At 44.3% G+C, this 17,236-nt stretch overlaps 1 protein-coding gene across 6 annotated transcripts in view; it reads right to left on the bottom strand.

Annotated features, from left to right (window-relative positions):
• The window catches only part of DIP2C (disco interacting protein 2 homolog C), an 820,289-nt gene that overhangs the window by 438,118 nt on the left and 364,935 nt on the right, over positions 1-17,236 (bottom strand). For all 6 annotated transcript variants that reach the window (XM_063921929.1, XM_063921931.1, XM_063921928.1 and 3 more), the window contains one exon: positions 13,608-13,679. In XM_063921929.1, coding sequence (XP_063777999.1) covers positions 13,608-13,679 — 72 coding nt within the window. The remainder of the gene's footprint in view (positions 1-13,607; positions 13,680-17,236) is intronic.

Raw genomic sequence — 17,236 nt, forward strand, 5'->3', positions numbered from 1 at the left:
AGTGACAGTAGACGACATGTCAGTAATCGTTGGCAGGTCCTTCAGTCCGGACCAGATGTCAGCACTCGCTCCAGACTGCCCTGCATCACCGCCAGCGGGTGGGCTCGGAATTCTTAGCCTTTTCCTCGCAGCCCCAGTTGCGGGAGAATGTGAAGGAGGAGCTGTTGACGGGTTACGTTCCGCTTGACTTGACAATTTTCTCACCAGCAGGTCTTTGAACCTCTGCAGACTTGTGTCTGCCGGAAAGAGAGATACAACGAAGGTTTTAAATCTAGGATCGAGCACGGTGGCCAAAATGTACTGCTCTGATGTCAACAGATTGACCACCCGTGAATCCTGGTTAAGCGAATTAAGGGCTCCATCCACAAGTCCCACATGCATAGCGGAATCGCTCCGTTTTAGCTCCTCCTTCAATCTCTCTAGCTTCTTCTGCAAAAGCCTGATGAGGGGAATGACCTGACTCAGGCTGGCAGTGTCTGAACTGACTTCACGTGTGGCAAGTTCAAAGGGTTGCAGAACCTCGCACAACGTTGAAATCATTCTCCACTGCGCTTGAGTCAGGTGCATTCCCCCTCCTTTGCCTGTATCGTAGGTAGCTGTACAGGCTTGAATGGCCTTTTGCTGCTCCTCCATCCTCTGAAGCATATAGAGGGTTGAATTCCACCTCGTTACCACCTCTTGCTTCAGATGATGGCGGGGCAGGTTCAGGAGTGTTTGCTGGTGCTCCAGTCTTCGGCACGCGGTGGCTGAATGCCGAAAGTGGCCCGCAATTCTTCGGGCCACCGACAGCATCTCTTGCACGCCCCTGTCGTTTTTTTTTTTAATTCTGCACCACCAAATTCAATGTGCAAAACATGGGACGTGCTGGAATTTGCCCACATGTAATGCACGCACAATATTGGTGGTTAAAAGTACAAAAAGGACAGAAAGTCACAATTGCGCAACCGTGGCTGCCACTTTCAGTGAAAGAACTGAAGTTCCACCAAACCTTCACAAGTATACACAGAAAAGAAAAGAACCTCCACACAAGTGGAGCACACAAATGAATACTTAAGTGAACTGGATCAATCTCCACACTTTTCAGTGAGCTTTATAACCTCAAAGTAAAAGATAAATCACAATAGTGTATTATCATTATCGCCTTATCAATCTAATTAATTATCTTTTGGGGGGACTCGTACCCGTTGAGATGTCTACCAGGTTAATGATAGACTAAATGCGCATATCAGAAAGAATAAAGCTGCTCCTTGGGTCGAGTCCTTCTCTCGTCTCCTCTGTCTACACGCTCTCCAATTTTACATGTGGATAAAAAAAACCACCACCATAGCACATTTATTGGATATACATAGATTAAAAATTGGCTCCCACCCTAGTGGATGGTCTACTATACAAAAGTAGACAAACACAGCTTTTTAAGTAGGCCAAGATGTTAACAGCAAACATGAAGACTCCTACCAGATGGAATGATCTACCGTAAATGTAGACAATAGCGCAGGATATGGGAAAAAACCTCAGGCGTCCCTGGAAAAGAGCCCTTCCGTCCTGGGTGGAGATCCTCTGTCTGCAAAGCCCCTCCTAGCCAACGCATTTCGATACACACCGGTATCTTTGTCAAGGCAATATTGGTGGCGTTGTCCGATGTCACAAATCCCCAGGAGAGTCCAATTGGGGTAAGCCATTCTGCGATGATGTTCCTCAGTTTCCGTAAGAGGTTGTCAGCTGTGTGCGTCAGCTGTGTGCCTCTTATGGAAAGCGATGATACAAAGCGTAGCCTGCCTAGGAACGAGTTGGCGTTTGCGAGGTGCTGCTACTGGTGCCGCCGCTGCTGTTCTTGCTGCGGGAGGCAATACATCTACCCAGTGGGCTGTCACAGTCATATAGTCCTGAGTCTGCCCTGCTCCACTTGTCCGTGGTTAAGTGGACATTGGGTACAACTGCATTTTTTAGGACACTGGTGACTCTTTTTCTGACGTCTGTGTACATTCACGGTATTGCCTGCCTAGAGAAATGGAACCTAGATGGTATTTGGTACCGGGGACACAGTACCTCAAGCAATTCTCTAGTTCACTGTGAATTAACGGTGGATACCGGACACACGTTTAACACCACCGAAGCTGCCAAGACCTGAGTTATCCGCTTTGCAGCAGGATGACTTCTGTGATATTTCATCTTCCTCGCAAAGGACTGTTGGACAGTCAATTGCTAACTGGAAGTAGTACAAGTGGTCTTCCGACTTCCCCTCTGGGATGACGATAGACTCCCAGCAGCGCCAGCAGCAGTAGGTGTTACACTCAAGGATGCATCGGAGGAATCCCAGGCAGGAGAGGACTCATCAGACTTGCCAGTGACATGGCCTGCAGGACTATTGGCTTTCCTGTCTAAGAGGAAATTGACACTGAGGGAGTTGGTGGTGTGGTTTGCAGGAGCTTGGTTACAAGAGGAAGGGATTTAGTTGTCAGTGGACTGCTTCCGCTGTCACCCAAAGTTTTTGAACTTGTCAATGACTTCTGATGAATGCGCTCCAGGTGACGTATAAGGGAGGATGTTCCTAGGTGGTTAACGTCCTTACCCCTACTTATTACAGCTTGACAAAGGCAACACACGGCTTGACACCTGTTGTCCGCATTTCTGTTAAAATAATTCCACACCGAAGAGGTGATTTTTTTTTGTAATTTAACCAGGCATGTCAATGGCCATATTCGTCCCACGGACAACAGGTGTCTCCCCGGGTGCCTGACTTAAACAAACCACCTCACCATCAGAATCCTCCTTGTCAATTTCCTCCTCAGCGCCAGCAACACCCATATCCTCATCCTGGTGTACTTCAACAGTGACATCTTCAATTTGACTATCAGGAACTGGACTGCGGGTGCTCCTTCCAGCACTTGCGTGCAAATGGTGGAAGGCGCCACCTCTTCCCGTCCAGTGTTGGGAAGGTCAGGCATCGCAACCGACACAATTGGACTCTCCTTGGGGATTTGTGATTTAGAAGAACACACAGTTCTTTGCTGTGCTTTTGCCATCTTAAGTCTTTTCATTTTTCTAGTGGGAGGATTAGTGCTTCCATCCTCATGTGAAGCTGACTCACTAGTCATGAGGAACATGGGAGAGGGCCTCAGCCGTTCCTTGCCACTCCGTGTCGTAAATGGCATATTGGCAAGTTTCCGCTTCTCATCAGACATTTTTAATTTAGCATTTTGGGTCATTTTACTGAACTTTTTTTATTTTTATTGTACATGCTCTCTACTATGACATTGGGCATCGGCCTTGGCAGACGACGTTGATGGCATTTCATCGTCTCGGCCATGACTACAGCAGCTTCAGCACGAGGTGGAAGTGGATCTTGATCTTTCCCTATTTTACCCTCCACATTTTTGTTCTCCATCTTTTAATGTGTGGAATTATATGCCAGTAATATATGAAAAGCAATGGCCTACTGCACCGTACTGCTAAATATATACTGGTGGTCAGCAAAATGCTGCACTGTCCTCCTACTATATACTGCGCACAACTACAATGCAGCACAGATATGGATAGTATACTTGACGACACAGAGATAGAGCAATGGACTACTGTACCGTACTGCTATATATATATATAAATATATATATACTGGTGGTCAGCAAAATTCTGCACTGTCCTCCTACTTTAATACTGCGCACAACTATAATGCAGCACAGATATGGATAGTATACTTGACGACACAGAGGTAGAGCAATGGACTACTGTACCGTACTGCTATATATATATATACTGGTGGTCAGCAAAATTCTGCACGGTCCTCCTACTATATACTGCGCACAACTACAATGCAGCACAGGTATGGATGGATAGTATACTTGACGACACAGAGGTAGAGCAATGGACTACTGTACCGTACTGCTATATATATATATATATATATATATATATACTGGTGGCCAGCAAAATTCTGCACTGTCCTCCTACTATAATACTGCGCACAACTACAATGCAGCACAGATATGGATAGTATACTTGATGACACAGAGGTAGAGCAATGGACTACTGTACCGTACTGCTATATATATATATATATATATATATATATATATATACTGGTGGTCAGCAAAATTCTGCACTGTCCTCCTACTATATACTGCGCACAACTACAATGCAGCACAGGTATGGGTGGATAGTATACTTGACGACACAGATGTAGAGCAATGGACTACTGTACCGTACTGCTATATATATACATACTGGTGGTCAGCAAAATTCTGCACTGTCCTCCTACTATATACTGCGCACAACTAAAATGCAGCACAGGTATGGATGGATAGTATACTTGACAACACAGAGGTAGAGCAATGGACTACTGTACTGTACTGCTATATATATATACTGGTGGTCAGCAAAATTCTGCACTGTCCTCCTACTATATACTACAATGCAGCACAGATATGGAGCGTTTTTCAGGCAGAGAACGTAGATATTTGCAGCACACTGAGCACAGATATTTGCAGCACACTGAACACAGAAACTGAGAGAACGCAGCCACGTCCTCTCGCTATCATCTCCAATGCACGAGTGAAAATGGCGGCGACGCGCGGCTCCTTATATAGAATACGAATCTCGCGAGAATCCGACAGCGGGATGATGAAGTTTGGGCGCGGTCGGGTTAACCGAGCAAGGCGGGAAGATCCGAGGCTGCCTCGGAACCGTGTAAATTAGGTGAAGTTCGGGGGGGGGGTTTGTATCTTGACGAACCGAACCCGCTCATCTCTACCCTTTATACATTTGTAACCCTGAAAGTAACACAATAACGTGTCAATTATATATACGTTCCCCATAAGAAACCTATAGGGATGATTTATGGTTCCTATCAACCAACAAAACTGACACAAAATACTATTCCATATGTATATGTGAGGAAAATGATTCCAGGCCCAGCGGAATACCAACTCACTGCCATGGTCCAGAAAGGAGTAACGGTACATTTATAAATCTATTAGCATTGATGATTGACAATAAAATTAGTTGGAACATGGATTAACATAGCAGCCCCGCAAGGAAGGAGGGTATGATGGTGCAAGACATAAGCAGTGAATATGCTGCAAATTCTCAGTTTTGGGGCTCAGACTGCTGCTGAGAAACACTCTAGGGCCTCCCCTGGGTGACAGATTATGCAAAAGGATATATGCAGTAAGTACAGCTCTTAGGATTCTTTGTGTTTTATTTTGAGAAACAGTAAATTTATGTCAATTTGTTAGAACAATTGTTATTCCATTGCAATGTTATTTTGTCATAATAAATATAATTTAATATTGTGTTGTTTTTTTAACAACAAAAAAACATTTTATGTCTGGCTTGGCTTTCCACTGCTATATTTAAGCAGAGAATTCTTTGCTTTACCGTACCTGGGAATACACTGTGACTGAGATAAGGGACTAATGAAAGACTTCCTAAGAATGTCAGCTCTTGAACTAAATCCCAGTGGTGGCAGGAGTTTATGTTTAATTGTGTGAGATAGTACACTGTACTTTTGGGATTTCCACTCATTTATACACAGGCCAGGTAGTTTTGTTCTTTTTAATCCTGGTGGGTTTTGTTGTGACAGATTTATTCCAGTGAATTATTAGGTTTTAAGAGAAAAAAATGTAAAAATGCTGAAAAGGATGATGAATCCTGCCTGCTATACTAGTTTGAACTTTAAGTCACAATGTAGTTTGTTACACAGAGCAAACCCCCCTTTCAGACTAGCATATATTTCCCGGGTTATTACACGTGAATGCGCATCAACCTGGGATCTTGTTCAGTCTGAAAGGGTCCTAAAGGAATATCCCGGGCTGAGCATCCGTCCTGGCATTTTATCCCAGGTCGCGACCTGGGTTGAAGCCAGAATCAACCTGAGGGGCGGCGCAATGTGAACGGTAAGCCGGGTCATGGCGACCTAGCACCCATTCTCTGCCTAGGAGGAGGCTGTGCTTGGAGATGATCATCTCCATGTGTCGCCTCCTATAGCGTCGGCGGTGACGTCACCAACCCGGGAATATGCCGGGTCGGGCCGCAAGTCTGAAAGGGGACTCAAGCCAGGTCACACCCATGTACAAATTCCCAGGTGCAATCTGGCTCTGCCAGACTCAATGGGTATAAGTAGCATTTTTATGAACCTTTTTTCTTAAATTAAAATAATGTGAAAAATTGTGTTTTCACTCCCTTTTCACATTATTTTAGGGTCACCTGAATGTATTAAAGGGCTTTTGGAGCAGTTTTCATGGAAAACTGCTCCAAACCCTTTAATTCACTTTTATGTAGTAACCCAGATCGCATCTCCCATACTGATGGTGGAAAATGCGATCTGACCGAATGTAACCCCCCACCCACCCCCCAAAAAAAATTTAAGAAAAACACAGCAGTGAGCCCTGCGATAATTACGCCAGCTTCAGCGGCAATGTCGGCAGTGGCGGCACATGCGCAGCAGAACATCGGGGTATTTTTACAAAAAGTACCCCCATAATGCTGCGGAGTGGCATCACAGGGACAGAGCTTGCTCGCAAGCTGTGACCCTGCATACGATAATTGACACATCCATGCAATGTAATCAATTATCGCAGTACGGATTGGGTCAACTTTATCACATCCCATCCGCTCCTAAGGCTGGCTACACATTTTGCTATTTGGATTGGAAAAATCGGGAATATGTGACAAAGGGTAATACTTCAGACGCAGCAAACTGGTGAACATATGCTAGTGACTCAGCCGCTGTGTACAGACTTCCATTGCTGGCATTTTATATCTGACGCTTACTTACAAGCAGAATCTCCAACTGTTTCTATCATATGCTTGGGGCTGCTACCCAGCATGCTAAATACTGCCCAGCAGACGGTATGGTTGACCACCGACTTTGCAGCCTGGCTTGCTAAGGCAGTTGCACTGCTGCCATGCTTTTAAGCAGAGTGGCTGCGTGTGACGTCACGCAGCCACCCTGAAAATGGTCTGGCCACATCTGCGTTGGCTGGACCACTCACAGCAACGGTACGTTGAACCTAGACGCCCGCTGTCGTCACTCAAAGTGACAGAGGCATGCGATCAGACTTTGCTGATCGCGCATGAGCTGTGCGAATGCAGAACAAGTGCAGTGCATGCGCTGAAGTACAAAAATCGATAGATTGCGATTTTTGTACTATTGCAATCCAAACTGAATAGGGGCCTATATAAAGATGTCGCTGCAGTATGGATTTATATGGAGACGCGCAGCGATGACTTAGCAAATCCTACAAAAAATACTTCATCACATGCCACGTTCATACAAGCTATAAATTCAAGGCAAAAGATAATCCTGGCTTGCAATCCATATCAAAACTTAAATTACAGTATCTCGGTTTTGGATGACACAACGTTTACGTATTTATGTGTAAGGAATAATTCTGCTAAGCTTTTCATACACCTAAATATTATCTTTCCAACAACCAGTTGGCTGGATGAGTGAAAATCTAGTAATGTATGGGTGCATATGACATATAAAATGGTAATAAGAATGTACACCAGTTTTCCTATATAACATACATTTATTAAAACAAAGATGTTAAAATATTGAAGGTTAAAATATTAGACATACTATTACAAAAGTAATTCATCTCAGATGTTTGGAAGGAGACCCACCCATTACTGTATAGTTCTTGGTAGGTTGGTGTTCTAATATCCTTTTTCCACTGAAATACCGGGTTGGACCCAGTATTGTAAACACGAGTCCAAACCAGCTGTAGACCCCATTTCCACTGCACTGCAGCGAGGGTTATTCCTGGGTCAGCCCTGCTAATGCCTATGGATGTCATTAAAAATGTACTTTTATCACAGAGGTGAGGTCACAAAAGGGAGGTGTGGGAAGAAAGGGGCGGGGTGGGGACTGCTCACAGCATTGCAGCAATGATGGCCGACAAGTTGCCAGTGTGTAACTGGAGTTCCTCACTCTGTCTCAGCTCTCCAAACTCAACCTCTCTCCGCTTTTCCAACTATGCATCAGCATGCTCCATCTCATCTCAGGGTCTCTGGCTCATGACATCACCAGCCAGCACCCCCCAGGAAGGTTTAGTCAACGGCTATGGGTATGGGAGGACCTGTTTAAACTGCAGTGCTACCGTGTCATTCCCATGTAAAACCCCAGTCGTGACCCGGGAAATAATGCTGTATCACTAGAAACGGGATATTTTTTCTGGGAGCCTTTTCCATCCACTGTGCTTCGCCCCGGGTTTTTAGGGCAGTGGAAAAGGGGGATTCATCCAGCTCCATTTCTTTGATTTTTTTTTTTTTTTATGTTGCTTTATAATTTCTCTCTTTAATCAGATCCAGTGGTATGTACTATTTCCTTATTTCTGATTTGTTTCACTCTTACATGCTTAATCCAACCGTTTTATCCTTCACTATTCTGAGGATTATTATGCTTTCCAACACACTTTGTACATGTACTTTGAATTCTGACGTCATTGGTCGCGGCAGTTCACAAAAGGAAGTAATTATAACTTAACTATATATAATTGCTTTCTACTAGCCCAAATGAGCCATACCTCTTTCAGACATCGAAGTCGGGAATTTGGCAGGTATAGCAGCCAACGAAATTCCATGGTGTCAGCCCAGACCCTGGTAAAGAGCAGGGTCAGGGTCCAAGGACTTAATACCAGGTAGTTTTGTACTAGTGTGAAAGGGGTTCCAGCGTGAAAGCAAACTGGGTCCCCGACCCTGCTCTTTACCCGGGTCGGAGCCGAGACCCGGGAATTTGCCAGCTCATGTATTAATGGGAGTATCAGTGGTGCTTTTGCTCTGTGTTTTCCACCTTTACTCAATGATTAAATCATGTCGTAGCCAATATAGCAGAGGAGGGGCATACTAAATAAATATATATATATATATATATATATATATATTATTTCAAAACAATAAAAAAAATTTAGTTGCATACATTAAAAAGTATTGTTTCATCATAACTTCTTTTGTCAAGAAATAAAGCACTGGACTGTGCAGGATAACAAACCATCTGGATTATTCAGGTGACTGTGTCAGAAACGGGACAGAGTTTGCATAAATGTAATATGTTTAAGGCTGCAGATTCCAGCTGTCTGGGGTCTAACAGAATCATTAACCCAATTTATATCCTGGTGTGAGAATTGGAATCTGCTTAATGTACTAATGGATATAAAGGGACATATTTATTGGACTGTGCTAGTTCACGTCTCCAAGTTAAAACGTTGTGACTGTGTACAGTTTGTGTCATACACATGCATGTATTATATTTTAAAAAGAAAAAAAAAAAGAAAAACTTATTCACCCACATAACAATTCCCAATATTTTAGTGTTTATTCAATGACATGGAGACAGATTTATCAGACCTTCTAAAGTGGAGGTGTTCCCCATAGAAACCAATCAGATTCTAGAGGCGGGATGTAATGGAGTCAGAGTTCGCCAGATGCCGGACAAACTCATTTTTTTTTTAAAGTGCCAATCATTTACAAGGCATGGTTTTGCCTTGTAAATTACTTCTTCTTTAAAAAAAACATCCGAGTTCGCCAGGCATACCGCACAATCAGCAAACTTGGACTCCTTTACGGGATGCCCTAGCTGTCATTTACTCAGTTTAGTACGTTATATAAAATTATAGCAAGAAATTAATTGGAGGCTATGGGATTCACCTCCACATGCCCTATTTAGGTTTTGATGAGAGAAAAGGGGGACTAGTGGTCATCATACTTGTGTTTTTATATCAGACAAAGCTTTGGGGCTGACAAAGGACATTACCACTAAAAATAAAAAATAAAAATTATAGTTGTAGATAATAGCCAAAGTAAATGGTGTAATCATTTTTTAAAAATTGGATGCATAGCTTGCATAAAATCATTTCTGATACTGTATTTAGTTGAGATGATGATGGGGTGATTATTCCAGCGAAAACAAATCAGATTGCTAGATAATCTGGAAACTGTTTTAGTGGAGGTTTTGTTTCCTTTTTCTTCTTAATCAATGCAATTAATGAAGGGTTGAACTTGATATGACACAAAACAGACCTCATACAACAACCACTGACATCATACCTTTACCTTGTCCCTAGGCCACATAATCTAGCTATTATATTGATAGACAATGGCGACACATAATTAGGTCTGACACGGGATCTTTGAGAACACACTTATCCGAATTGTGAACACTACAACCAGATGTTAGCAACTTAAAGAGACCACAAAAATGATCCAAAATAACATTATTATCCATCCTTCTAATTATATATTAACATTAGTCTGATACAACTGGAAAATGAAAAAGAAAAAGAAAAAGAAAAGAGTAAAGCTACTGTTAATGAACATCCAAAGGGAAGTAGATTAATACTAACATAATACAATTCAGATTTGGGTGCCCCAGATAGTTATTTAAGCATGTACAGGGAAATAACAAAGGGTATGCAACCCAACCCAGGCAGAGGGGGGAAAGGGGGAAGTGGGGTGGCATTAGGGTTGTTGACACCCAGTGCAGCCAAGAGACCTACTGTGCGCACGCTGACGGCTTTTGGAAAGGAGGCATGGCTTCAGACATGGGGTGTGGTCTCATGAGAGCCTAGCGGATGACACTAAAGGGTGAAGTGACCTCATGGGAACCCCCGATTACCTCACTCCAGAGGCGTGTAGGCTGCCCTCAGAGACTCTTCCAGCACTGCCGGCTCCTTCTCAGTGACAGGATAATGTCACCCGGCAGCACTCGGCTCCTGTCATTGCAGAGGAGTCTACATTTTGGCGTCACCCCCTGGAAGAGTGACACCTGGGTGCGGCCCACACTCCCTTGTGACGCCTCTGGGTTGCATGGTCACTGCCTTGGTGACAACCTGTATTTGGCTTGCAGGGAGCGTGGAATGGCACTCTGAGCACCGGGCACACCTAATGCTTAGCTTCTTAGTCCGGGCTGCCTCTCTGTGATGTCACGTCACCACATGTGCAAAGGGGCAAAAGGAAGAGCCAGCCAGGGGTGCATTAGTGCCCTACTATAGCATTCAGCCTATGGCACTATAAAAAAAAAAAAAAGGACATATTATGGCATCATGGTTTTCCAGGGTTTTAAAGTGTGCATGATGCCTTTATACAGTGAAGGCATACATTTTGTTGGCAGAACACGTAGTCATGCTACCAAATGACACGGAACTAATGACACTGCTGAGCCATGAGGTACTAAGTGCTTGTAGCATCAGTTCTACAGAAATGACAGGCTGCATCATCATGAACATTGATTTGCTGTAGACACCAAAATGGCTCTTTCCCTCATAAGTAAATGAGAGGCGCACATTAGCATGCAATGTACATTAAAGCTGCAATCCAATCTAATCGCTAAACTTTACTCTTTCCCCTTGCCAAAATGGGAAAGCATTTAAACTCACCGCCTAACAAAGACTGCGTGGAAGGGAGAAGAGCATCAAGATCAAATAGAAGCTGCAATTGAGAGATTGGATTACTGCTCACATCATCCATCTGCAGTGTCACACAGACCTTTGTCCATCCCCGGCTGATGCTGGGAACATACCTGTACCACCCATGGCACGATCACCTGATATCAGGTAAACGGCACAACAACTGAATAGGTATGTATGCTGTGCTGTTGCAGGAGTGTTAGCTGATAAACAGCTTATAATGGGAACAGGAGTTTGCATCTTGTGTACTGTTTAATATTTGTCGGCCCGACTTCCCAATCCCATAGAAGTCCGTACACTGAGCTATTTCTAGCACACTGTGACGTGGCTGAGAGTAGGTGGAGAGCGGGTCAAGTTGGGGACACTGCTCTGCTGATCAGGAGCATTTATCTGATCAGCCGACGATCGGGAATGTTTGTACCCAGCTTATGAGATGAGTCATGGAGCACTGGGAAGATCGGCTGCTTGGAATAGCCTCCAAGGCTCCAGGGAAAGGAAAGAGCAGGTGAGTGAAACATAGTGATTAGGTACCACTGCAACATTAAGCAGAAGTCTCCCTGGAAATCATTTGCTCATGTATCTAGATCATGAGTCACATATGCAAAATACTATATTTCCAAAAATAACATCTGACGCCAACGCTATAACTAAGCAGACATTAGTATCCAAACATTATGCAATTTCCAATAGAAAAGTGCAACAGAATATGCTGCGCTATATAAGAAACTGTTATTTTTTTTTTTTTCATATAACTAAGAAACAGCAATGATAACGTGAATGTAGTACTCTTGTGTGGCTGTCTTGTACGCAGAACTAAACTCATTTATATGGCAACATGTTTGAATCCCTAATTTGATTTGAAATATATGATTTCATTCATGTTTATATGATGTATGAAGGCTCTCTTAGAGCTGTAGACCTTTAATTCCGTTGCGCTTTACAATTGGAAACAATGATGAAACAAAACTGGGTAATAACAAATAGTCAGAGGTTTAATGCAAATTAAGCTCCAAACCTAACTTTGCAGAGTCCGGTATCCAGCCAGAATGTAGACAGGTTATGAATGTTGACAGAAAGAATGTGAATATGGACATAAGGTCGACAAGCAAAATGCTGACATGTACATGTTTGTGCTATATTTATGGTTAGACTAAAATGTGCAAAAGTCAACATTGTGGGGTCAATGTGTTGAATGTTGTCAACATTTGTGAAGGTCAATAATACATTTTTATTCCTGAATGTCCATGTCAACATTCAGAACCTTCTGACATGCTGAGTGTTGACGTTTCATACTACACCCCGGGACCTATGGTTAATTTCAGGGAATTCAACCAAACTTGAGTTTGTGTGACCCCAGAATGAACATCATTACCACCAATAATGGGCTCAGGGATCCTGAGTGACAGCAACCTAACTGCATTCCCCAATAATCTAATTAACCAAACTATTATCACACAAGCCTGCACAACACCAGATCAGCAGGGAATCCGTTCCATTTGACCTACCTGGCAATCTACTGTATATTAGGGGCGTAAGTTCATCCTACTCACCCGTTGGCAAATTGTAGTCTGTTGCTCTCACCCTCCCCCCCTCCCCCTTCCTTTATAACTTCAGCCTGTCTACAGAAACCCACAGTGAATTGGCAGGGCTCCAGCTTCGCAGCAGTCTACAGCATGCAGAATCAGCGGGTCGCATCTTACAGTTCAGGTGCACCGTTGCTTGTTGCAGCGCAGGCTGAGCAGTACCAGGCGGGAGCAGTCCTGTCCCCTATTGCAGGTGTTAGCAGGGTTTCTGGGACAGAGATGATTAACTCTGCAGCAGCAGCAGGTGCGCCGCAAAGCTCCACTGGAAGAGCAGTGGTCACACTTGTATCCCGCTGTGAACCACACAGGTGCTGCTGTACATGCAGGTGCCCCTTCAGGGCTTGGAGCCCAGAGGCAGGCAGGCATCTCTATTGCCCCTGTTGTATATGGCTGTTTGGAGGCTTTAATAAATGGATAGTCAGTTATGTATGACCAACGCCAACATAAGAGAAAAGCTAGCAGATGTGTTACGTTCTGTTTTGCAATAGAGCAGTAACTTGATTCTCTATTTACCATCAAGATGTTGCACTAATATAGAATTAGGCCAAGAGCTTTTGTCTTCTGACGTGAAACTATGTTACAGCAAGTGCAGGACATACTGTATAGAAAACCTCATACATACCTTGGAGCTGAGGCAGATAGGCTCCTATTAATTTCGATCTTTTCTTTTCATAACCCTTCTGCGTGATGTCACCTGTCAAAAAGGAGAGAAAATAATCTCAAAAAGGGAGTTTTCTTCAGATCTTCCATAAACAGACTTTTATTATTTTTTACTTTCTTTTTTTTTTTTATCTAAAATTGCAGCAATGTTGCATCAGTCATGTGGTGATGTGTTAGACACAACGAATGAGCCAAATGACAGGTCAGCACTCCACAAACCTCTAATATTGTATCCTGAATGGCAGTAACAGATATACAAACACAGTTACTAAGGAAACTCCTGCTGCTCATTTCCAAGTAAAAACTGCATAAAAAGGACAATTTTTTTCTTTCAAAATCCTATTAGTGCAATCGCTCTATTTCTAGAGAAAAGACTTGTATTAAAAAACACCAACACAGTCATTCAATAAACAGATGTTTTGTCTTTGCATGTGAGCAACTAGTGGTGATGTAAAAGTTAGTACCTGCACTATATGGCAGTGCCGTAACTAGGCATTTTAGCGCTGTGTGCAAGAAACGGCATTGACGCCCCCACACACACACACACACACCTTATATAAAATATGGGCAGTGCGCGCCGTAGGCGTGGCTTCATGGGAAAGGGTGTGGCCACAAAATAATACCAATTCATACTAAGGTGCACAGTAGTTTCCATTATTCAAATTACACCGCACAGTAGCACCACTACACCAGGTAGAGCCCCTTTAACACATTACGGCAGTCAGCGTCCCCTTTTTACACATTACGGCAGACAGCGTCCCCCTTTTTACACATTTCGACAGACAGCCTCCCCTTTTTACACATTACGGCAGACAGCATCCCCCTTTTACACATTACGGCAGACAGCGTCCCCCTTTTACACACTACGGCAGACAGCGTCCCCCTTTTTACACATTACGGAAGACAGTCCCCCTTTTTACACATTACGGCCGACAGCGTTCCCTTTTTTACACATTATGGCAGACAGCGTCCCCGTTTTTACACATAACGGCAGACAGCGTCCCCTTTCTTACACATTACGGCAGACAACGTCCCCTTCTTACACATTACGGCAGCCAGTCCCCCTTTTTACACATTACGGCAGACAGCGTCGATAGAGAGAGAGAGACAGACAGACACTTACCATCTCTCCCCGCTGTCCTCTGTGACACTGGCTGGTGCTGCTGTGCTGGGGCGGGCTGCGGCTGGGCAATGGAGCTGAGCGGCGCCTGCGGCTGGGGCATGTTGGTGGGTCCTCCCCGCTCTGAAGCTCCGTACAGTGGAGCTGAGGCGGCTTGCGGCTGGGGCAGCCGCGAGCCACCTCAGCTCCACTGTACAGTCCGTACAGTGGAGCTGAGGCGGCTTGGTGTGCTGGGGCAGGCTGCGGCTGGGCAATGGAGCTGTATGGAGCTCTGATGCTCCGTACAGTGTTAAACAGGGCCGTAACTGTGCACTCCCCAGGGATCTGCGCTGTGTGCGAGGCCCCTCTCGCACACACCTAGTTACGGCCCTGCTATATGGGCTGGGTACGAAATGCCCAACAGTCAAGATCCTGATATCCAGAAGACATACAGCGGAATCCAGACAGCCAGAATACATCCAGTAAGTATTGTCACCCTAATCCTAACCAAAACACAAAATCACTAAAAAGAAGTTTAAAAACATGCTACAAAATAAAAAAACAAAACAAATAGATTTTATTTTATAATAATGCTTTTAGCAGTGTTTTACCACTCACAGACCACCTTACATGGATGGCAAAGTTTTTGACATTCCTTTGCCATCAATATACAGACACCTACCCAGAGCAGTGCCGCAACTAGACATTTTAACGCTGGGTGCAAGAAACAGCATCAGCACCCCCCCCCCCCCCCACATCAAATCTGAAACAGGGTAAGTGCATGTCTACGCCACGCAACAAAAATATAGGGATGTGGCTTCATGGGGAAGGGGTGTGGCCACAAAATAATACCAATTCATACTACGCTGCACAGTAGTCTCCATTATTCAAATCACGCTGCACAGTAGTGCCACTTTTACACATTATGCCAGGTAGAGTCCCCTTTTACACATAACGGCAGGTAGAGCTCACTTTTACACATAACGGCAGGTAGAGCTCACTTTTACACATAACAGCAGGTATATTCCCCTTTTACACATTACGGTAGGTAGAGTCCGACTTTTACACAATGTGGCAGGTAGAGTGACCTTTTTACACATTACAGCAGGTAGATTCCACCTTTTACACAATACGGCAGGTAGAGTCCCCTTTTTACACATTACGGCAGGAAAAGTCCCCTTTTCCACATTATAGCAGGTAGAGTCCCCTTTTTACACATTATGGAAGGTAGAGTCCCCTTTTTACACAATACGGCAGGCAGTGTCCCCTTTTTACATATTTCAGGTGGTAGAGTCTCCCTTTTTACACATTATAGCAGGTGGAGTCCCGTTTTACACATAACAGCAAGTAGAGTTCCCGTATTACACATTACAGTAGGTAGAATCCCCTTTTACACATTACGGCAGGTAGAGCACTCTCGCCTCGTTCCTGAGAAGGCAGCAGGGCAGGCAAAAGTCATCTACGGGGGTGGAGATCCAGGATTCTGGGCTCAGGCAGCATGCACTGTACAGCACGAAGCAGTGAGCTCCGGGAAGAGCTGGTGGCTTAGAGTCCAGTGCTGGAAGACACTACAGGTGTCTGGGTGCAGGGTAGCAGTGGGACATGGAAACAGCCAAGGGCCCATAGCAGCCACATCCCCTGTCAGGCTGCACTGTAAACTCCGGGGGATGAAAGCTCAGGCTGCATGGTAAGGGCGGGTGGTGGGATTGGGCATTGCCGCCCTCTCACTGTATACTCTGTTGGGGGTTGTGCTGCGTTCAGGGCAAGCCTACACTGTAAGAGCCAGGTGCTGGGGTGAGATCGGGCATGGCTGTCTGCGGCTCACTGTAACCTCTGCTCAGGAGGAGGAGAGAGGGGGTAGTCAGGCTGTAGAGGGAAAGCATGGTAAGAGGAGCAGAGAGTGCACCCGCCGTAGAGCGCTGCCCGGCTGTACCCTGCAGACACACATTGTGGCGCAGAACTTCTGTGTTGCCGGCGGTACTGCGCCCACAGTGCATATGTGCTGTGTGCTAGGCACCACTGGCACACACCTAGCTACGGACCTGACCCACAGTACCGCTCATTAGCACATAGAACATTTAAATATTTTAACAAAGAAACAAAATTACTAGAACTGCTAAACAGTTTTACTAAAGAAAAAACAAGATAAACAGTAAATATCTTATTTCCTTTCCACTGCAAACATCTAGCCTGATGTGCACAGCCAAGACAATTTTATTTTGAAAACATGTGTAATGGAGATTAGCTAACCCATGATTTTTTTTCAATTATGTAAATAGTGACCTTTCTAGAATAGTTTATCCTTGGCCTCTGTGCTTCCATCCTTTTATCACCATCTACAAAAACCCAGGCTGGTGAAAGAATTTAATTCAGTCTTTATCTCACGCTACAATTTATTGTGCATATCAAATAGGATGTACTTTCCTGCACTTTCAATGAGACAAATATAATGTCACATCAACTAGCACCCCTCAGTTTTCATATTTCCAATT

The sequence above is a fragment of the Pseudophryne corroboree genome, chromosome 5 (assembly GCF_028390025.1).
Source record: "Pseudophryne corroboree isolate aPseCor3 chromosome 5, aPseCor3.hap2, whole genome shotgun sequence".
Lineage (NCBI taxonomy): Eukaryota > Metazoa > Chordata > Amphibia > Anura > Myobatrachidae > Pseudophryne > Pseudophryne corroboree.